Raw genomic sequence first — 21,160 nt, forward strand, 5'->3', positions numbered from 1 at the left:
CTTATCTTTCCAATGTCTTTTTCCTTCCAGCCCCAGACACCACACTCTGGCCTTCGCCCTGCCGCTTCTCTCTACTCCGTTTTGCTCGGCCCCTGCCGAGCTACTCTACCACCAAGCGACTTCCCTGCCACCGTACTGCTCAATTCCTCTAGCCCCTCACCACATCCGCCTCACCCCTGCCGATACTCGCTGCATTGGAGTCGGACGAGCGCCGGGAGGTGGCGCCGGCGGGTTGAAGCGAGGCAGCGTCGGCTGGATGAGGGGAGGTGGCGCCTCCGGGAAAACGGGCAGGTGGATTAGGATGCCCTCCACCGGATCCATCCATTCCGCCACCGTTTCGCCTGCCTGTCGTCGGCCACCCCTGCTGGTTCATCGCTGAACGGTGCCAGGAGTTCGCGCGAGGAGGAGCGTGAGAGAGGAGACAGGCGGATGGGGGAGAGCAAACCGGTAGGGAATTGATGAGGGTAGTGGCAACACTTGTAATTTGTGACAACTTGATATATGTGGATGGGGAGAAGTCGGGGGGAGCCATTTTTTTTTTGACTTGTCCGCGCGCTGTTATTTCTGCCTGCGGCTTTTGGCCGGCTCATGGGCTGAAGCTGTTTTCAATTGATGTGTTTGAGATAGCTTGTGCAAAAGCTGCTGCAAGAGCCGCTTGGAGAGCCATGCCAAAGGGGACTAAATAGCAATGTGACTTGGTGTTAAGTCAGTGGTTGTTCCTATACTAAGCCAGTACGTTCAATTTACTGGAGATCATTAAGTGCCTCTCTTGTCCTAGCGTGTTACCGAGGATGCGTGGCTGCATACTCAGGAAAATTATATTCGAAGTTGAATTGCTATTTAGGAGTACTGGTATTTTCTTTTTTGAATAAAACATTTTCTTTTTTCTCATGCTCGTATTTGAAAATTAAGAAAACAAGTAAATGCTTTACATGTAACCATATTTTCGAACTTCCAGTGACTCAAACTACCTTCTAAGTTTTTATGAAAATTTTGAGATCTATTGCTAGGCCTCCAAACCCATTTTTCAAACTTTGGACTTAAGAAATTATAAAAAAAAGGACTTAAGCAAAAAAAAATGCGGAAAAAGGGAAGTAGATTGGGCATGGGCCGTATCCTTACATCCTTCAGCCCATTTTTTTAGCACGAGCCCATCAAAATAAATCTTTTTTTTTAGAGGATCAAAATAAATCTTCTAAGCGGGCTGCAATATGTCGTACCCCTTCTCGGCCCAACACCCCGGGAGTGGGAGGACCATCATCAGGCCTGAGGCCACCGTTGTCACTCGTCACTTCGTCAGCCTGCCCGCGCCGTAGTGCCGCACTCGAACGCCGCCCGCCGGACCGGACCCTGCGCCGCGGCTCGCCTCGCCGAAGACCGACGCCGGAAGGGAAAACGGCAGCTAGTGCGATTGAGGAGGTGGCATAACGACGGCGCATCTGATTCTGATCTCGTACCGCTCCGAGGCCCCCGAACTCGGCCGGCCCCAAGCATCCCCATCTCCACCGAAGAAGGTCCGAAGCGTTCCGTCTCTGCGGCTTGGCATCAAAGTTCCCGCGAGGATGGCTGCTCCAGCGGTAGGCGCGCCGGCTCCGCTCGCAGGTTCCGCCGCCGCCGCCCCCCGCCCCCCCCCCCCCCCCCCCCCCCCCCCGATTTATCGTCTCTTTTGCTTGACTAATTCGTTACTCTTCCCCCAAATTTCCTTCGTTCCCAGGTTGTTCTCAGCTCCCGTGCCGCAGCCCGGCTCCGTTATACCGCCGAATGAGTCCTTCACTTCTCAAGGTGCTCTATCATCAATGGCCCTAGAACCAATTACACCCTGTTCCCTCCTGTTCTTTATCCTGTTTCCTAGTGTCGTTTGTTTACATGGTTTGCATTTTAGGTCACCAAGCCACAGCCTGGTGGTCACCGATTTGCTCCTGCCAAACTCCGGAAATGTGCGGCTGTGTCTGACCATGGACGTCAGCGGGGCAGCGAGTACCAGATTGATGATGATGAGCCGCTTTGGCTGGCAGTGCTCAGAGACCTCGCTGTGTAAGTGTGGGTTTCCCCCCTTGTGGCCTTGTTGCTCTGTCTGAAGGTGGAATTAAATTTTGTTTCTTTGTATTGTTAGGGGTTTGAAGGTATTGGTAGCTTTCTTAGCTGAGCAGCCGAGGCAACTGAAGCACCTTGAGTGGCCGGGCCTTCAGAACACGGTATGCCCCTTGCATTGGATGTTGTTTAGATAATTTCCATGTACATTGCTAAACATAATTTTGGTGCCAGTATTAGATTAGTATCAGTAGAGACATGGAAAGTGCAATTTGATCTTGTCAGGATATGTTGGATTTGCAGCAGATGTTGTGTAGGAGCATGTGCTAAACAGCCTAAACTAAGTGGCAAACTATGATGGCAGACTGAAGCTGTAGGTCATTATTGAGATTGGAGTGGACATTTTTTTTGTGACAATTGTATGAAATCAAAGGGGCAGCCATCTAAATGATGGATGAAATGTGGATAAATTTGATAGATAACCTGAATTACCTTCAACCAAGAAGTGTCAATATGTGTTTATTTCAGTAAAGGGCTAAAGTCCGTTGTTCTGATGCCTTTCTCGATGAAGTGTTAGGTTCTGTCCTTTATCCTGAATTCCTGATTCTAGTTTTCACTAGATTTACCTCTGCTAGATTTCTCTTTGTGTCTTGAATTTATTGGTATGCCATATCTTTATGCATCCTAGATGCGCAAGGCACATTTAATCAGTACAAATATGTCTTCCAGATGCATTTTTAATAGCTTCACATTCAAATGCTAATTGTAGAACCAGCATTTGGTCCAATCCCAGTGGTTCTTTTGACTCAGTCTACACAGCTGGGACTGGAGTAGGAGTAGCTAGTTCGTTTTAGACTTTTGGTGACTACATTTTTTTTCTTCAAGTGCAGGTCATTAGCCACCTTATTGTGATGATTTTGTGCCTTATTTTTTTAATTTTCTAGATCTGCTTCATCAAAGAATCTTTGCTTACCTTTTGATTTAATCAAATCATCATCATTGGCAGCTGAAGACGGCTACACTTACCCTTGTACTGGTAGCTGTGTTTATCGTTGCATTGTCAACTGTCGATGCTGCCCTTTGCTATGTGCTGGCCTGGCTACTTCGAAAATCTGCCTAGAATAACGGTATGCTACTTGTTCCTTAGACCCATTTTTTTTTAAAAAAAAAAACCTGGTCCATTGTATATTTTGACATCAGAATGCAGGTGCTCTAGTCTCTTAAATCGATAAATTTAGTAGTTAAACCCATGACATTTTTCTTGGTATTTTGCTATTGCTAGTGTGATCTGTGGTCCCTTTCCATTCATATTATTCATCTGAAAAAGTAATTACAAATATTTACATGCCTTATGCTGTATGCCATCAAACTTACCGCATCAGACAAAGTGATCTTTAAGGACCATATCTTGCAGTTATACTGACCTGCTGCTTCTTACACGATTTTAAGTGTTGCTGTATGTCACGCAGTTGATTTACTGACATGTGATTCATTGATCAGCAGGAATATCTGCCTATTGCTTGAATATGATTTAGCCGGGCAGGATAGTAGCAGGCAATGTAAATGCAAGCTCTTGTTGCTGAAGGGGTCAGCAATGTTATGCAGACTGGAGTTAGTGGAAAGGTGGATCTTGTCCCAGTGTACCATGTTATTTTGAGAGGATTGAGAAAATCAAAGCAGATGCTCTGCAATCGGTGCTGATGTGATGCAAATGCTCATTATTGCATTTGAAAGGGAGGTATCTGGTTTCAGAAGTAAAAAAAAAATGATATTGTTCTCTGTGAAACAAGTAAATAGGTTTAGTTAAAACTTGAGTTCTGATTTAACACAGAAAGAGCACATCTTGTAGAGAATTGTGCGTGGTGATTTGTAACTTCATTTTGTGTTTGACAGACTTGCTTGTAACTTGCTGGTCCACCAGCTAGGATCTGAAGATTTTTTTTTATTCAGATGTGTACTTTGTAGTGTTAACAAGCCTTTCATTCTGATTTCTCATTAGTATTGGGTTCGCGAGTCATAATAAAGATTCAGGTCTATTGTTGAGCTGCAGAATACAACTTACATGCTTTGCTAATTATGGAAGGCTGCAAAATTCAATATTACATCAGGAGAACTATGCAATTTTCGTGATATTGTAAATTGCTGGATGAAATAGCAACGCTGCATGTCTGTACCAATGTAAAAATACTACTGAAGAGAAAGTCTCCTGGTTTATTTCAGCTTATCCCTTTGGAGAGAGCGTTTGATCAGCAGCTTACTACTCGATTTGGAGTATTCAGTTTACAGATCCTAGTGTGATACAAAAGTCGTCCAAAAAAAATGGTACGTAAGTGGGAGTTTTGGAAAGAAAAGATTAACCCAAATCACCCTGCCCTGCAATTGTCAATGTTTCGTGTAATATCATTACTGGTTTAGTGACAGTGTGCACATTTATATTTGATCTCAGTTGGGATTCGGGGACATGGATAGCGCAATTATCTGATGATTTCCTGTGAGCGTCGTTCATTGGACCAAAATGTCATGGAGAGACGTTAAAGATGTATTCATCCTAAAGGTACTCTCTTTTATAATCCTCTCATTTCCACTTGTTGAAAAATAAAAAAGTTAAGTCCATGGCGAGTGTTTCCAATTTTTTACGTTCGGCTACGATTATGTCTAGTGATTAAGGCGGCGTCATGCTGCCATTCGTCAATTAAGCTGATGCAATATGTTCCTCTCGAAGTTCACATCCCCATCCATCCTCTTCTTATTTAGAACCATCTGATCCGAAGAGTTCATTCCCCGATGCCTAGGATCACACGTACCAGGCAAGCATAAAAAATTCAAGACACACAATCTTACTCCCTCTGTGGGAGTAGCTCACAGAAGCCAAGTGCACTGATTGACAGTAGAAACAAGCATGCATATGAAAGCTATGGACTCTGCGTTTGTCTTCATTGTTTTTTGCAGCACATGAGAGCTCATTTTGCACATCAGGGCACGTTAAGGAGTACTGGAGCAGTAGAATCTGTACATAGATTTTTCATAGCACTTGTACAAGGCTGCAGCACACAACTACGCAAACCAATCGCATAAATTATGATATGTTACAGCTGGGGAGCTGACTGCCCAGATCCTGAAATCCAAATCACTCGCTACATCTTTTGCCTAATCGTCAATCTACAAAGCAAACAGCTCGAAACAATTGAACTCCAAACCCAACACAAACCAAGTCTACCAATCCAGTCAAATACGGAGTACGAGCTAAATGTATTACATCAGAAATGTACATACTAGTGCAACAACTTCATACTATAGTGCTCCATTTACAATACTCAATACTTGGCTAATAATCAGATCATCCAATCACCCTGTGAGAAAAAAAAAGTGACACGAACAAGTTATTTAAATCAGCGATGAAATTTGCCCAAGGCTGTTAAATTAAGAAACAACGCATCTTAAGTCTGGGATAGTACCAGCAGTATGAAGTTCATCCAAGAGGAGGGGATTCCGGTTCAGAGCCACTGATGGATGTAAATGTTGACAGCGAATCATCACCAAAGTTCAAATGGGAAGTCGATAGCCGCCTCAAATCACCAAAGTATCTATTATGGCCAGAGTATGATCTGGGCGTCAAGAGCTCAGGAGTAGCACTGCCAAGAGATGATCGCCGCGGAGTAGGAGTCTTGAGTCCATTAGTGTTTCCATTTGGCCGATACCCATTTGTCTTCCTATTTAAGCTGTTCGTCCTCTTTGGGCTTGGTTTAGAGCCAAAAATCGCTTCTTTCTCTGCGAGTAGGATGCTCTCCAACTTCTTCTGGTCCTGTAAGAATGCAGAAGTCATATTAAAAGGTCATATCATTTCTGAATTATTTTTAATTAAAACAAGGGTGATTCTTAAGCATTTCTACCCGGTATCGTCGTTTTTCCTCTTCTTTCTGATGTCGGCTAAGTCTGTACTCTTCAAGCACAGATATTAGCCGCCCCTATTAAAAGAGCATGCAAGTCAAAAAAAAAACTAAGAATAAGCATGCACACTATTGGTCATCCAATTTTATACTTACTCCATCATAGAGAAAGGGTTTGTTTCTTGCGTTTTCCCAAGCAAAGGTCCGGTTTATCAGGTTGTCCACCATACCTGAGAAAATTCTGGGTCATGCGTTGGAGTAACTGAAATCTATAAATGATTCCGCAACACTCAAATTGAGACCTACTTGGGATTTTTATGACCAAAATCCGTGCCTTTTCTGCCCGTTTAAGGTTTATGTGGGCACCCCTTCCAGCGCTATACCTCTTTGGGTCCTGCAAAAGACCTTTGGTGTCATTTCTCATGATTTGACTTATTACAGGTATCTCATGAAAAATGAAACTGACCAGTGCTTTGCCAAGTAGTTCCATTTTTCCAGATACGCTGAATTAGGTACTTTGTGCGGACATACATAGTATGTGAAGCATTCTAATTCCATTCTAGAGATGCTTACAGTACCTGGCTATATTCTTCAAGCCAAGCCTCTTCATCACAAGCAGCAATCCACTTATTTATCCTGTCCATTATATCTTTTCGGCTAAGGGATTCTTCTTTTGCTTTTAATATCTGTGACTCAATATTTGCTAGGAGCTCAGAGGGGTCGATGAGGCCTGGATGGCACCGGCACAAGAATGTCATTATTTGTAAAAAGCATGAGAACATTTGAATATAGTAGCAGAGCAAGATGCATAAACAACAACCAGAATCGATCAGAGCATCAGTTTGTTCAGGGGCCGTGCTGACATCAGGTTCTATGTGTGCATTTTGGCAGATCTCTTCTAATTCTGTCCTCCTTTTCTTGACAATTTCCTTCAGTCTGCTGGTTTTTAGTTTTGTTAACCTCTCAACTTCAGCTTCCATCTGCATGAGAAATTAAAATCTGAATGATTACAGTAGGCTGTGAACAACGTTTAAAGACCAGAATAGTGAACACCAACAAAGAGGTTAAACCTTCTCAATTTTTTCCTGGGAGAGAACGCCAGGTGATGTGATTCCCACCTCTGGTAATATGAGATTGCTCGTTACTTTGCTAAATTGCCGCTTCTCTTCTTCAGGCGAATCCATAAGCTTCCACAGTTGGCACAGTGATTCCATGGTTTCTCTCATCTGTCAGCAATGGATCATTTGAAATTTTTATTATGAACAATTGACATCAACTTAAAACCGGGAAGAAAGGAATCTCGAAGAGACCTTGTGGATTCGAGACTTCCGTTCTGCTTTTAGCTTGGATATAGTACTAGCAAGGCCCTCCAGTGTGCTATTGCTGATGTTTCTGGATTGCTCAACACCATTCTGATGTAAACTAGGATGAACTTCATTTACAGTACTTCCAAAATCGATTCCAAGGACTCCACATAAAGAGTGTACTTCATTTATATACTCCAGAACCTTGCGAAGGCGCTCAGACTGAAAAATTTCAAACAAGGATCAGAAGTAAATATAAAGCACCGGCAAACATTGGAAGTTGCTTGCATTCCAAAAAGAGCTAAAAGCGCTCCTAGCTGCAGAGAGTTGGACAAACTTCAACTCTATAGAATTAAATCACTCCTTTTGAAAGTATACACAGAACATTAGAAATATATATTTGTCTAAGTGAAAATGTGAAAAAAGTTTAAATGACCAAGCATTCTTTAGCATCTGTGTTAGCTCTTTCCTTTTCTAGAACACACAGAAGACGCACCTATGCTAACACTACCTACCAGTCCCACACTAATTGCAAAATCTTCAGAAAAGCAGGAGGCATATTCAGGATGTATACCTTATCTTTCTGAAGGGCACGAAGCTGTGCTTGGTAACTGTTGAGCGTCCTTGTGGACAAGTCATGTTCATCCGCAGCAAGACTGCTCGCGTTATCACCCTGGTCATTGAATTCGCTTAACTCAAAGCGGATTTTCTCAATCTGCGATCGGACATCAGACAACTGCTTGATCCTTTCCTCTTTCTTGCATTTCAAGTTCTCCAGTACTGGAACGACAGCAGCAAGTTGTTCCTTGAGCGACACAACGCCCTTGTCTTTCTGCACAAGTGTTGAAAAACATTTCTCGGTCACACATCCCATTAAAAAGAGCTGTATTTCGTATGTCAATATACTAGACTCTGCATAATATAGTGGAATCCAAACTACTGCGTAACATTCGTAATGCAGAAAGAATTTACTGAAGGCAGCGTGCTTTCCTAGCTTGTAAGAGAACCTTCAGGGTTCCTAAAAATCAAGCCTCCTCAGAGGCTTCACCGTCTATCTACAATTCATATCCACTTCAACAAGAAGCAAACCATGCATGCCTAATTAGTGCGTCAACATCGGTCCATCACCATGTATAGTTGTATACCTTCAAGTACAGCTTGTGCTCCCCTAGAGTTGCCATCAGAGATGCAACTTCAGACTCTTTGGCAGCCACTGACTGGTGCAGCTGGACCCTAGTCCGATTGGCATCGTCCACCTTCCTGCGGTAGACTTCCAAGCACTCTCTTTCGATGTCCAACAACACCTTGTTCTTCTCGCTCTCACTTTCTCCTACCTCTGCCCAGATTTGCTGATTGCAAGAAACAACATTGTATGAGTTATGAGCAAACACAACCTTATGATCAAAATAGCAGTAGACTTAAAGTCTTAAATTGAATGCAGATAAAAGAACGCAACAGTTTCAGAGTAAATTTTGATTAGTACGGACTCATTCTGAGCAATAGCATATTAATTTGTAAAGGTACACAGCAAAAGCCTGATTAGGTTAGAAGAGTAATTATTGTCACATCTTAACTGCCTGCTGCACTAGAGCCAATCAATATTGCTTTTTGGGCTGCTGAAGAACCAGAAAGGTGAAAAGGGAGAGCCATCCACAATAAAGCCAATGCACTGCATCAAGGAATTCACCTGCCGAGCAGTTCACCACCCAGAAAAGGAGCTGATTGCACGAGAAATTGTCGTCCTAACTCAAGAGGTGGAAATTTTTGCACTTTCTGCAACAAGTGTAACCCCAAGAGGCAAAGAAGGCAAGAACATGCAGCTCAGAAACCATGGAAGAAACCTAAGCACAGATATTCTAGCCGACTAACAACTGAACAGTTCCAAAAAAATGGCGCTAAAATATGTAGAAATGCAAATTTTCGCCCAGTAAACAAGACAAAACCCAAAGAAGCGCAAAGAGGAAGAATTAACAGAGCACATGAGCCAATCTAGAAATACGAAGATAACAGCGATGTTTAACAAAAGAGAAACATAGCGGAAAAATATTGCAATTGCAAAGCGAATTTCTAAAGCAAGGTGAATACCTGAAGCTCTTTGAGCAGAGCACCGCAGCTGGTACCTTCCATGCCCAAGCCCAGGCCAGCACCTACGCCCACCATTGAAGAACAAGTGCAGGAGACCTTCGCTCTCCACTCTCCAGAGACCAGCAAGACACCACAATTCCGCAAAGAAGAGCGAGGAGAGAGAAGCGAAAGGACCGGACGAGATTCAGACTCCCTGACCCATAGGCGTTCAGCTACGGCCTGAGCTTTCTAGCTTCCTATTCCCTCGTCGCCTTGGGATGAGAGAAAGCAATACCAGCAGGAGATGAAAAAAAAAAGGAGACACCAAATGCCAGCAACCTAGGGGCCAAAGAAGCTCTTTTTCATGGTGGTTTTGCGAGTTTTAAGCCATCTCTGCCTTGTTTTTTGTTGCTTTTCTGGCTGCTACATGAAGGGATCAGAGGTGAGAGAAATGGCGGAATGGAGGAAGAGAAGGGTGAGAAAGAGACTGTGTGTCTGTATGAGAATTTTGCAGGGTTCTCTTTCTCCCAATTCTGGCTGGTGTTAGGTGGTTAGGGAGGCTCTTTACTTCTTTACGTTGGGGGCAGGTTGGGAGTGAGCCAGAGCACTGAGAAGTGAGAAGAGAATAAGAGATGGTGGAGGGTAGAGGCAACAATGGAGGGTGGCCTTTGTTTTCAGTTATTTAATGATGTGGTAAGGTGTGCACCTGTGCTGTGCATGCAAGATTCCCTCAAAACTTTTGTCCAAACCACTCCAACTGATGTGGTTTCGGTAGCGATCTTAAACTAAAAGAATCAGTACATACTACAGTAACATGAATCATTACATGTCATCCTAATTACGATGAACGCTACAGTGTAATCAGTACCTTCAAAGTTCGTATACGAATGCCCTCTTAACATGGGCATAATGTTGTGGCATGCTAGTACTTGCCAGACACTTTTATCAGTTGATTTTTTTTTTGGCCAAACTGTCTGATGTACCAATTAATTTTTCTCGATCCTCTGATCCTAGGTAGCATCTGTACTGTCAGAATTTCATGAAAAGCCTATTTTTATGGCAAAGGTCAGTACTAGCACTGCAACTTCTGTGAAAGAGAAAAGAGAAGAAAAAAAATGGGAGGAAGAGGTGAGCTGCAAGTGGCAGAGGTGGTCACTGAATCCACCTGACGGCACCCGGCGCCTTGATGTTGCAACGGACGAGATACGCATGGGATCATGTGACGCTGCTACTGCGTACTGCCTCCTCAGCTACGGCATCTTTTGGGGGCATGCAAAACGGCGCGCCCGAAAAGGCAACCGCAATCTTGCGATGCATTACAACTTCCTCACATGGTAGCTGCCTTGCTCTGTACATGCTCTCTACGAAATTCCTGCAAAAATGCCTGCCGAAATTCCTAGAGTTATCCACCTCTCAAGTCTCATGATGCATGAACTCAGCTCGTACTTGCTTGCTTGTTTCGTCTACAGGCACCGAATCACTATCACAACGTAGTACATTCCGCACGAATCTACAGGTACGGGATCACTATCACGAGCATTATTGAGCCCCGGGAGTCAAAGGCTTCCTTCAGCAAATCTCATAATACGCGTCCGTTCCTTACACCCATCTGCAGCAGCAGCAAGCAGATTCAGGTCAACTCGCTGATGAACCTCCACTATGCACGCAGAGATGCATAATGCAACTCGTTTAATCCTCCTACAGCAGCTCGGTCTCTCCATGCGAGCGAGCGCTTAGCATAATGATCGTGGTATGGTTGGGCGTGGGCGCCGGATTAGGTCTGCTCGCTTAATCATGCGCGTCGACGTCAGCGCAGATGATTGGTCTAGTGGAGGAAGAAGGGAGGAGGATGGGCTGCGCATTCCAACGCGATGAGGATTGAGGGCAGGCGCTTGAGGTTGACGCCGGACCGAACGCCCCGCCCGCCACAGCGACCCGGCTCGAGACGGGTCTGCGTCGTCTCGTTCTCGCGTGTACTGGTGCCGGCTGCCGTCTAATCTACTGCTTGCATTGCGTGGCATGACTCATGAGGATAAGGCCACAACCCTCATGCTCGGCAGTAAGCTAGTACTCGTAGTTTACATCTTGTTTTAAACATGGAACTTTGTAGGAGTATCAATGTATTCGTAGTGAAGCTTTGGGCAATTTTTTCCCCTGATGGAATCGAGTTCTCTGTCCTGTCTGTCTGCTGGTGCCTAGTGCCTACTGTTCGCCTCCGTTTAGTTTAGTTTGGCTACACAAAGTGAAAGATGCCAGCTGAATTTGGAGTCAATTAGGGTGGCATGATTAAAGGTGAAGCTGTCCCAGGCCGGCGACGGCAAGACGGCAGAGCGCGAGCGAATCCAGGGGAGCCGAGCCGAAGCCAAAGCCGACCGTGATCTTAACTGACGAACGGTGTCCCCGGCCTGTCCGTAGCTAAGTCTAGTCCCTTGCCCTGTAGTACTGCACAGTAGGCTGCAGGCATCTCATCTCATTCTCATCTCAACCAGGTGATGGGTGTTCTCCCTTATCCGTTCGTGAACTTATCTGGATGGACATCATCACTGATTGGCGGTGCCCACAAAGCTATGGATCGGAGAGCTTGCACACGGACGGCCCAGGTGCACAAATGATTGACTAATCGCCGCACTGGATGGACCAGCAGAGCAGTCCAACACCTGCACTCATGGACTCAGGGGTATTGGGATTGTCTGTTCTGCAGTTTTTTTCTAAAAAAAAAAAGAAAATGTTAGCACACGATGGTTTTGTACAGACACCAAAGTTGTGAGGTTAAAACTATGAAATGTTTGCGCTAATTTTGTGTGTTGTCCAACTCCCGTTAGGACTGCAACTAGTGACTAGTCCCCCTCCGAGTGGCGTGACGTGTGACTCCGAACCACACACACGGCCAATGCTCCCTCGCTGATGATGCTCACGCACGACCCGCCGCTTTGCAAAATGATTCCAGCATTCGCCGCCCGGTGCGAGTTAAAGTTGTGCCTTTTAACTGTCGGTGGCCTCGCTGAGTTTTTTTTTAATAAAACAGGAGCACTGCTAATTCAACGAAACGTCTCTTAACTCATACATTAGAAATTAAAAAGATACACTGCTCCAATATGGGGTACCCGCATGCTTTCTGTCTTAGCTGCCTCGCGAGTTTTAACTGTCGGTGGCCTGGCCTCGCGAGCTTCGGAGAAGGAAACTAAGACGTAGACTAAACTTTAACCCCTATCACATCAGATGTTTGAATACTAATTAAGTGTACTAAGTATAAGTTAATTATAAAATTAATTGCATAGATGGAGGCATTCACGAGACGAATCTATTAAACCTAATTAGTCCATGATTTGATAATGTGGTGCTACAGTAACCATTTGCTAATGATGGATTAATTAGACTTAATAGATTCGTCTCGCGAATTAGCTCAGGGCTAGCAAATGATGGATTAATTAGGCTTAATAGATTCGTCTCGCGAATTAGTCAGGACTTCTGCAATTAGTTTTATAATTAGCTCATGTTTAGTCCTTCTAATTAGCATCCAAACATTCGATATGACAAGGATTAAATTTTAGCACGAGGATCAAACACGCCCAAACAAAACCAAAGGTCCAAAAAAGAAAAACAAAAGGAGCCGTGGCCACTGTGAGACCCCAACTGATGACTGATGAGCTCTCGCGTCCGGCGAGGTCACTGGTTTCATCTCAGCGTCGTCTCGTCCCCACCACCCTCACATCCTCCGACAGTGCCCAAACTGGGATCCAGCAGCGAGCCGTGATTATGTCGCTGTCCGCGACAGAGCCGTGTTCGCTCGCCATCCGACGACCCACCACCGGAGCGCCGGCCCGGCTGCCCTGCTGCACGTCGGCGTGCAGGGCCCGCCGGCGAGCCGTTTTTCAGCCTGGTGCCCCCGCGCAGAAAGCGTGCTGGTGAGGACGAGTCGGCACTCGGCATTCCCAATGGATGTGACCGCCGTCAGCGTGGTCCTGGCTCCAGCGCAGGGCCAGGCTGGCTGGGCAGCCGCCGCACGAGCCGCGTCGCCTCGCCGTGCGCACGGATGCCGGAGCCCGATGGATGGCCCGGATCGCAAACCGCGGCCCTCCCCCGAACGGTGGCGGGTTTCGCGGTGCTGGCTCGACGACTTCGGCCCCGGCGACGTACGTGTACGTACGGTGCGTGGGCCGGCGGAGTAGGTAGGCATCCATCGGGCTGGGGCCCGGGGTGTCTTGCTAGCCTAGCGAAAGCCGCGCCGTACTTTCCCGGCGAGGGTTCCTCTCGGCCGGCCGTCGGCATCTCCTCCGATGTGACGGCCCAACCGTACGAAGAAAACAAGTACGCGGTGGCTAGCGAGCTCCGCTAGAGAGTGGAGAGCAGGACAGGTCTGTGTGACAGTGTGAGGATAATTGGGTAAACATGGTGAGATGGCATGATGCCCCTTGCCCCCGGCCGGCCTCCCTTCGCCGTCGCTGCAAAGGCGAGCTACAGCTACTGGTGTTAACAAACTCACTCGGATACAGCGTACGTGGTGTCAGCCTGTCAGGTCCAGCTGCTCGCAGTACCTACCGGCCGTTGTCGTGCTGCTATGAATCGCACGCACGCGCCAACTTGACTTGGTGCTCGATTGGCTGGTTAAGCAGCGATGGCAGTGTCGTTTTCAGCTTCAGCTGTTCGTACGGCACACGATCTTCTTCTGCACGGTTACAGGCTGAGGAACCAAGTGCAGTGTAGGCACAGCTGAGTAGCCTGTACTGCCTGCGCTGGAGGCAGCTCCATTCTCAGAGAACTGAAGTACGCACCGCACCGGCTGGATAGAGGCGTTCAGGCGTACGTGGGGCATGGTATTAATGCTTTGGTGGTTTGTCATTGCCCAGCAAGCTTATACACAATTGCACATCACTGTCGCTGCCTACTCAAGCACGCGCTGGACGACGAAAGACAGCGCACGTATTGGGGTCTGCAAGCGTCTCAGTTCTCGCTTGTCGTCTCGTGGCCACAGCCACGAGAGAGAGCTACTCTGACGAGACACGAGAGACAACGATGACGCCAGGACATCGATAGGCAGGGATAGACACAGTCCCCGTAATCCCTTCTAAAACAAGAGATTATCTAGGAGCTCTGCTGGGTGAGCGCTCCGGCTCCCCATAGAAAACAATGTGTTTTCTCTCTTCTGTGCCGTACGGTGCCCACATCATTTCCGAGCGGGAGCAATGATCCGACGCGCAGCCGAGCCCAACCGCGGACAGATGGACTGGAGGGTAGCGGCTTTAATCATGTCCCCGCCGAGCTTTGCGTCTGCCGACATGCTCACATTAAAAGTAAGCGCACGAGTCCATCTAATCTAAGCGACATTCCAGGCAAGGAAGAAGCTGGCGCGCAAGGCCACTGACAGTTATCTGAAAAGATTTGAGCAGAGGCTCTGAGCTGCAGGGTGGCTAGTTATCCTTTCGTTCTGATTTCTGAACAGAACGTTCCTCCCTCGCGCGTTCACACAGAGCGACGCCGCTGTCAGTGGTCACAAGCCGTCGCTGTGGGACTAGGAAAGTTGGGAGTGGATATAGAAACGAGAGAAGCTGCCGATGCTCGATGTTGTGGCAGGCAATGTCTGTAAATCCAGTTCAGTTCAAGTTCCTGCCCAAGCCGACGTCGTCGGGCAAGAACCAAGGAGACACTCTTGACAAAATTACAAATTAATGTTGTCAAGAAGCTTATGTTTCATTCTTGTGCATACAGATGTGACACAGATGGCCTCACTCAAATAAGCTCCGATGTACATATGGATGCAGCAGGTGCCTCCGTGGAAAACATTAGCAGTGCATCCACCTGATGAAGATATACATAGGAAAGAGGTGACTACTAGAACTGATGCACCTGTGGACACGATCAGTAATAACAAGAATGGTGGAACAAAAAGAGTTGCAGCAGAACAACAAGAAAGGAGGGCTGAACAAGTTGCAGCAGAAAGGTATGGATTCAGCATTCATGCTACTATCTTGGAGGCTGTGAAAGGAAAGAAACGGAAGAGTTTTCAGCAGTCAACCGGAGAATTCTGCAGCCCAAGTTGCAGCTCTCGTCATGGAGGAAGGCCACCTGTGGATTCAAGCCGGAGCAAAGTTTCTGGCAGCCATAGGATGGCCGGCCGGCTACATCGTCAGGAACATAGACTGTTAGGCTAGTCTGTTTCCAGTCTGTTTTTCGGGTTGTCAATTTGCTGTATAATCGATTCAGATGATGTACCACTGTGTGCGTATGACTGGTATATGACCCGCGTTATAAAATGTTGACAATTTTCTTCTTAATACAAAGATACGCAGCTTTCCTACATATTATTGAAAACGTAATAACAAAAATGACTGTGCTGTCATGGAAGGTGCAAGCACCTGTTAGTTCTTTTTCATTCAACTCCAAACATAACTAGTTATCATGGAAATTGTAAAACATGAATAACATGGTAAATGAATGCATGCTATTCTTCAAAGTTCTAATGGCTGGGTTTCTCTGTGCATGTACTGAAGACATGCCGTGGCTCACAAGCATAAACAAGCAAACAGATAATTCAAAATTTCCATTCTTCATGTTGATTTCTACATTTTGCATTGGTCTCCAGCTCTTTCTTCAAAAGTTCAATGATGGATTGAAGCTCTAGCTCGAGTTGTGCATGCAGCGCGTGGCGGCGCAACTCGGGATAAAGATGCCGAGCGGATATCCTCGTAGAGGCCGGGCTCGGCCCAGGCAAACAAGTCGGTGGAACAAACATGGGCCGGGCCTTTGAAAACTTGAAATGGGCTTAAGGCGCGCTGTGTTTTTGCCCAGACCAAAATTGTTCTGGTCCTCCCTCTGAGTTTTCGGGCCTTATGTGCTTCTGGCCCAGTTTGCAGTATGAAAATTGAAGTTCCCCCTCCGTCGCCCCCCACGTCGAGCTAAACATAAGGGGAAAAAAACATAGTGCTACACTGCTACCTGATCCGAGTTCCGACGAAGGAAAACGAAACGCCGCCCCGCCCGGCCTCGAGGAAAGGCGCGATGCGATGCAAGCACATGCGCTGTGGTCCGGGGAGGGAGGGGAGCAGCTAGGCATTTTCACCACGCAAAGCGATTCGTGCCCGGGGAGATCTGGTCGGCTCAGGGCGCGACCCGGCCTGCCTTGGACGCCACGTCCAAGCTAGGCACCCGATGCCATGCCATCCCCCGCGCCGCGCATCGTCGTGCACCCCCTCCGGCCTCGGCGAGGTGACGAGTATAAAGCCAAAAACTCTAGGCTTCCCCGTTCCATCCCCTATCGATCCCTTTTTCCACCAGAAATCCTTCGTTCCGATCAAGTTTCGTTGCGCCGTGCGTAATAAGCAAAGCTCCGAGGAACAGGAAGATGGGTAAAACATGGGCGCTCATCACCCACCTCCACGCTCTCGCAGGGTAAATAATCGCTGGTTCTCTCCTTCTCCATCGCTCGCCTTTGTAAACGATCTCTAGTTTTTCTCCGATTAGTGATTCTGCCATGGCTGATCGGTGTATGATTCGTTCTCTTCGTTTGTGTATACTGCAGGCCGACTCTCACTCTAATATACCCTCTGTAAGTGAACAATGATCAGCGCCCAGGCTGCTTGTTCAATATTTTTTTTTAACAATGGTGTAACTAATGTATATGCGCAAGATGTTGATGTGGGATCAGGTACGCGTCGATCTGCGCGATGGAGAGCACGTCCAAGCTGGACGACGAGCAGTGGCTGGCCTACTGGATAATCTACTCCTTCATCACCCTCTTCGAAATGGCGGCCGAGAACGTCCTCTACTGGTAACTTCTCGCACCTCGGCAATTTCTTTTCTCTTGTGCAATCTGTAATCTGCAGTTTTTTTTGCTGACATGCTGTCAACTCTGTAAACATATATCCTTATTAGATCGAAACGGGAAATTGTGCATGCGCTATCCTAATTGATGAACAGAGTAAGAATTAAAGGCGATTGCTCCTACCTTTCCGTGGCAGGATACCGCTGTGGTACGAGGCGAAGCTGCTGTTCGTGGCGTGGCTGGTGCTGCCGCAGTTCAGGGGCGCCTCCTTCATCTACGACAGGTTCGTCAGGGAGCAGCTGAGGAAACACGGGGTGAGGCTGCACGATCACCACGGCCACGGCCACGGCCACCGCGCCGAGCACGAACCGCACCCGCACATCCTCAAGGTATGTGTATCTTCGCGCGCGCTAAGCCTCTTTGCAGATTGCTTCGCTTTCTCTCTCTCACGTCGCTTTGTTTGCCGAATGCGCAGGCTGAGCATGGCCATGGCGTGCACTGAGGAGGCCGGCCCGGAAATATACGTTGTTCATCGGAGAGGTAACCTGACCCGGCTGGACTGGTTCCGTCTTGGTACAGAGGAACGAACGGTTGCCAGTGCTGTCTGTAGTATTAGCCTGTAACAACATTGCGACGAGAACGCTAGGACACTGCATCAGTCTGTGCTCGAGCTAATTGTTCCGATGGTCCTGATTGTTCAGCGGGAGGAGCCCCCCTGTTCTTTGTCACGAATAATAAAATCTGAGCAGGAATTACATTGATGAGCATCTCAAAAGTCAAAACTGCCAGCAGAGCGCTTTCCCTCTTTCTTCTTAGCTAGCACAGCAGATCGTTCACGCCGCAGCACCTCGCGCCCCGATTTGGGCAGGGAGCAGGGCGAGCGTTCGATACTTCGATTCATCCCTCCTGCACCGTTGCACGCCACACGTGCACATCTGCCTGCCATTGCCGTCTTGCCGAGAGCCCAAGTCCGGTGGCTCAGCCGCTCAGGTTTTTCAAGGTCACAATGTATATAGCAGACAAAGGTGATGACAACAAAAGTGACAGGTCAAGGTCACTATGTGTATATAGACGTTTACAGTGCACAGCAAAATTCGACCCGACCGAGCCGGCACCCCACCAGGTTCAGATTCACTGGAGTTCGTAACAATCAACCCATAGACTTTTTTCAGCTAAGTCCAAGTTCGAACTCCAATTGAAGCAAATTATGTGTCATATCTACAATTATAAAATTATTAACCTAAAATATTTGCCTCAAAATTATCTATATATCATTACGAAAAAGAATTTAACCTAGATAATCAGAAATTGTTAACCGAAGGTGATGTTATCTTTCCTGATTCCACATGCATTTCACCTAGACAATTATTTCTTGTCTCTCTATGTTATACAAAGACCAAACTAAAAAAAAGAAAGGAAATGTTAACGATTGGATGGCCATACACGTATGAAAAGTATTAAGAACGCTAGGAAAAAAAACAAAAAGGATATAACTTTGTGCAAAACCAAGGTTTAATATAGAAATATATGCGCATATGTACATCATTCACCTCTAAAAATCCTAAATCCTTGGCATTCCATGAAATTCTATTATCTCAATAGTTTTTAAAAATTGTTAGCCCATGCATGCACATGAGTTAAAGCAGCAGTTTTCAATGATAATTAGAATCCACCAAATTAAACATCCAATATTTGTAAAGATTTTTTATTTCACTTATTTTATAACACGTCTTATTTTATAATTAATGTGTAGCCTCTGATTGAAAATAAGAAGATCACTCTAACATGACTTCACTTAAATACAGTAGTTTAAATGACTCTTGATTTTTCCGACTGGTGGGAGAATTCTTGGTACTGTTTTGTTCAGGTAGGTTCATTTTGGCGAGGGCTCCTAATTTCATGAGAACACAAACATGAAACATGCAATGCGATACTTAGTCGGTAGTATTTCTTTTCGGGTAACAAACATACTACAGCACAGAGGGCACGACACATGAGTACATGAATAGCTAGCAGGCTAGTAGAGGGGCACTCGACACACACACATAAATGATCGTGCATCTCCATCTCCCCAGTGCAAGCTAGCGGCCCTACGTGACTTTATTCAGGTAAACCTGCCCATGCGTGCTTACATCTTGAACAGTAGTAAACAAGAGCTAGGTGCATGGCCGCGTGGCCCAACTTTTATGCGATGGCGATGCGGTTGGAGGTCTCGGTCTCCATGGACTTGAAGGCCTCGAACCTTGGCTCCTTGGCCTCGAACTTGTGCCTCACGTACAGCTTCATGTAGTCCTCGAACACGAACTTTGGGTACGCCGCCGAGGCCTCGTCGGCCTTCACCAGCGCCGGCGCCGGGAAGATGACGGCGTCGCTGCCCGGGTTGTAGAAGGAGGCGATGGACATCCTGTTGCCGTCGGTCTGCGCCACGACCCGGTGCATGACGCTCTTGTACCTGCCGTTGGTGATCACCTCCAGCTGGTCGCCCAGGTTGACGACGATGGAGTGGCGCGTGGGCGGCACGTCCACCCACTCGCCGTCCTTGAGCAGCTGCAGCCCGCCGACGCGGTCGTCCTGGAACAGCAGGATGATGCCGCCGGCGTCCGTGTGCGCGCGCAGGCCCTTCACCAGATCCGGCCGCGGGCACGGCGGGTAGCTGCTCACCTTGGTCCCGAAGGTCGGGGCGCCCCTGCTGGGCCCGCGGAAGGCGCGCGCGAGGTAGCCCTTGTCCAGGCCAAGGTTCTCGCACAGCAGGTCCAGCAGCCGCTCCGCCAGCGCCTCCAGCTCGCCGGCGAACCGCCTCATCGCGCGCCGGTACCCGTCGTCGAGGTCGGGGATGTCGGCGAGGTTGGACTCCGGGAGGTGGCGGACGAAGAAGGTGCTCTCCCAGTCCAGGTTCTCCGCCTTCTTCACGCCCTGCGCGTCGCCGCCGTCGTCGTCCTTGAGCGCCTTGCTCGCGAACTCGAGGAACCGCTGCTCGCGCACCCGCTTGTAGTGGTCCTTGGTCAGCCTCTCCACCTCGTCCATCAGCTCCGTCGAGATGCCGTGGTTCAGGATCTGCACCGCCGTAGCAAAAGGAAAAACAGAGAATATTACACACGTCAGCAAGAGAGGACAACTTGTACAGCTTATTTGTCATATGCTTTTGACGTTGAAACTACAGGTATATATCATCAGAGATATCTACCTCGAAGAAGCCCCAGTTCTCACACGCATCGCGCAGCAGCTCCATCCCCGCCGGCCTCTCCTCCCCGGCGAGCAGCCCCATGTCGATGATCGGGAACGACAATGCCGGCGCCATGTTTCCTCTCTCTTTCTCTTGACAAGCTAGCCTCGCGGGACTACTGGACTAGCTAGGAGCTCTTTCTCCGGCTACTGTTTCTCGTACCGTTCGTGTCTAACGCTGGACTCTGGAGTGCAGTGAGTGGAAGTGGCCGGGGACGGTCGCAATTTATAGGCTCGGCGGCCAAGCCGGCGAAGCCCAAGCTTTACTTCTAGCGGAGTGGAGCACCTTACCGCTCAATTGTAAGCCCACAGTTAGCCGGCAGCAGAGAGTTATACCGGGTAATTGCTGCAGATAGAGACAGAGGAGGCCATTTGGCCAGTGGGCACCCACCCCCCATGTGGCCGGCGCGTGTTGGCCCGTGTCATCCCGGGCCCTCAAGCATGCATGCACTGCACGGAATGCTCTTTGCCCCCACCGTGCTTAACGCCGGCGCTCGCGTCGCGTCGCGTCGCGTCGCGTCGCGTCGCGTCGCGTCGCGTCGCGTCCGTGGCACGGCGCACGCCGAAGCCGCGTCCCGCGCTCCAGCGCGGCTGCTTCGCGCGCGAGAGTGGCGGGGCAGGGCAGCCGTCGGCGGTGGCGGGTGGGGACGCGACGTGCTTAAAATTCCGTGGTCGAGTTGGTGATGGCAAAGCCATATGGCGAGGTATGGCACATGATCGGTGTCATTTCGTATACGCGGCAAAGATTGGACGGCCCCTGTCAAGCGAGCTGAAGCCGCCCCGATCGCGGCCAGGACCGCCGTGCCGCCACCCGGCCGTCTCAGCAGAGCAGAAACCTCATTCCCTTGGTGAAGGACTTCTATGCAAATGCGTTGATACATGCCAAGTTGCCA

General features: G+C 47.9%; 4 protein-coding genes across 5 annotated transcripts; 2 read left to right on the plus strand and 2 right to left on the minus strand.

Moving 5' to 3' along the window:
* The first annotated feature begins 1,282 nt into the window (after nucleotides 1-1,282).
* On the plus strand, nucleotides 1,283-3,980 carry LOC117843823 (uncharacterized). Of its 2 annotated transcripts, none has more exons than XM_034724537.2 (6): nucleotides 1,283-1,602; nucleotides 1,715-1,782; nucleotides 1,883-2,034; nucleotides 2,114-2,195; nucleotides 3,038-3,158; nucleotides 3,532-3,980. In XM_034724537.2, exons 1-5 carry the CDS (start codon nucleotides 1,563-1,565, stop codon nucleotides 3,149-3,151), a joined length of 456 nt encoding a protein of 151 aa, XP_034580428.1. In that variant the 5' UTR covers nucleotides 1,283-1,562; the 3' UTR covers nucleotides 3,152-3,158; nucleotides 3,532-3,980. The 2 variants fall into 2 exon arrangements, with proteins under 2 accessions (XP_034580428.1, XP_034580429.1); XM_034724538.2 differs by having other exon boundaries at nucleotides 3,535-3,980.
* A 1,093-nt stretch (nucleotides 3,981-5,073) lies between these two features.
* LOC117843822 (65-kDa microtubule-associated protein 6) lies at nucleotides 5,074-9,936 on the minus strand. Its single transcript, XM_034724536.2, has 12 exons — nucleotides 9,308-9,936; nucleotides 8,368-8,571; nucleotides 7,797-8,054; nucleotides 7,229-7,444; nucleotides 6,989-7,144; nucleotides 6,739-6,898; nucleotides 6,497-6,648; nucleotides 6,225-6,312; nucleotides 6,075-6,148; nucleotides 5,922-5,996; nucleotides 5,487-5,833; nucleotides 5,074-5,381 (listed from the first exon to the last, which is right to left on the minus strand). Exons 1-11 carry the CDS (start codon nucleotides 9,380-9,382, stop codon nucleotides 5,501-5,503), a joined length of 1,791 nt encoding a protein of 596 aa, XP_034580427.1. The 5' UTR covers nucleotides 9,383-9,936; the 3' UTR covers nucleotides 5,074-5,381; nucleotides 5,487-5,500.
* A 6,429-nt stretch (nucleotides 9,937-16,365) lies between these two features.
* LOC117846381 (protein HVA22) lies at nucleotides 16,366-17,806 on the plus strand. Its single transcript, XM_034727532.2, has 5 exons — nucleotides 16,366-16,672; nucleotides 16,803-16,829; nucleotides 16,929-17,051; nucleotides 17,242-17,434; nucleotides 17,521-17,806. The coding sequence occupies exons 1-5, from the start codon at nucleotides 16,626-16,628 to the stop codon at nucleotides 17,545-17,547; spliced, it is 417 nt and encodes a 138-aa protein (XP_034583423.1). The 5' UTR covers nucleotides 16,366-16,625; the 3' UTR covers nucleotides 17,548-17,806.
* Nucleotides 17,807-18,959: 1,153 nt separating this feature from the next.
* Nucleotides 18,960-20,552, minus strand: LOC117846380 (1-aminocyclopropane-1-carboxylate oxidase 1). Its single transcript, XM_034727531.2, has 2 exons — nucleotides 20,230-20,552; nucleotides 18,960-20,099 (listed from the first exon to the last, which is right to left on the minus strand). Exons 1-2 carry the CDS (start codon nucleotides 20,341-20,343, stop codon nucleotides 19,230-19,232), a joined length of 984 nt encoding a protein of 327 aa, XP_034583422.1. The 5' UTR covers nucleotides 20,344-20,552; the 3' UTR covers nucleotides 18,960-19,229.
* Between the last annotated feature and the right edge of the window lie 608 nt (nucleotides 20,553-21,160).

The sequence above is a fragment of the Setaria viridis genome, chromosome 2, assembly GCF_005286985.2.
Source record: "Setaria viridis chromosome 2, Setaria_viridis_v4.0, whole genome shotgun sequence".
NCBI lineage: Eukaryota > Viridiplantae > Streptophyta > Magnoliopsida > Poales > Poaceae > Setaria > Setaria viridis.

Bases quoted from the DNA above. Each gene is read 5' to 3' on its own strand.
- LOC117846381 (XM_034727532.2), top strand. From the start codon at position 16,626: ATGGGTAAAACATGGGCGCTCATCACCCACCTCCACGCTCTCGCAGG. The intron at 16,673-16,802 runs GTAAATAATCGC...TGTATACTGCAG, and splicing joins CACCTCCACGCTCTCGCAGG to GCCGACTCTCACTCTAATAT. The intron at 16,830-16,928 runs GTAAGTGAACAA...ATGTGGGATCAG, and splicing joins CTCACTCTAATATACCCTCT to GTACGCGTCGATCTGCGCGA.
- LOC117843822 (XM_034724536.2), bottom strand. From the start codon at position 9,382: ATGGTGGGCGTAGGTGCTGGCCTGGGCTTGGGCATGGAAGGTACCAGC. The intron at 8,572-9,307 runs GTATTCACCTTG...TCTTGCAATCAG, and splicing joins CTCTGCTCAAAGAGCTTCAG to CAAATCTGGGCAGAGGTAGG. The intron at 7,145-7,228 runs GTCTCTTCGAGA...CATTGCTGACAG, and splicing joins GGAAGTCTCGAATCCACAAG to ATGAGAGAAACCATGGAATC.
- LOC117846380 (XM_034727531.2), bottom strand. From the start codon at position 20,343: ATGGCGCCGGCATTGTCGTTCCCGATCATCGACATGGGGCTGCTCGCC. The intron at 20,100-20,229 runs GTAGATATCTCT...ACGGCGGTGCAG, and splicing joins AGAACTGGGGCTTCTTCGAG to ATCCTGAACCACGGCATCTC.
- LOC117843823 (XM_034724537.2), top strand. From the start codon at position 1,563: ATGGCTGCTCCAGCGGTAGGCGCGCCGGCTCCGCTCGCAG. The intron at 1,603-1,714 runs GTTCCGCCGCCG...CTTCGTTCCCAG, and splicing joins CGCGCCGGCTCCGCTCGCAG to GTTGTTCTCAGCTCCCGTGC. The intron at 2,035-2,113 runs GTAAGTGTGGGT...TTGTATTGTTAG, and splicing joins GTGCTCAGAGACCTCGCTGT to GGGTTTGAAGGTATTGGTAG.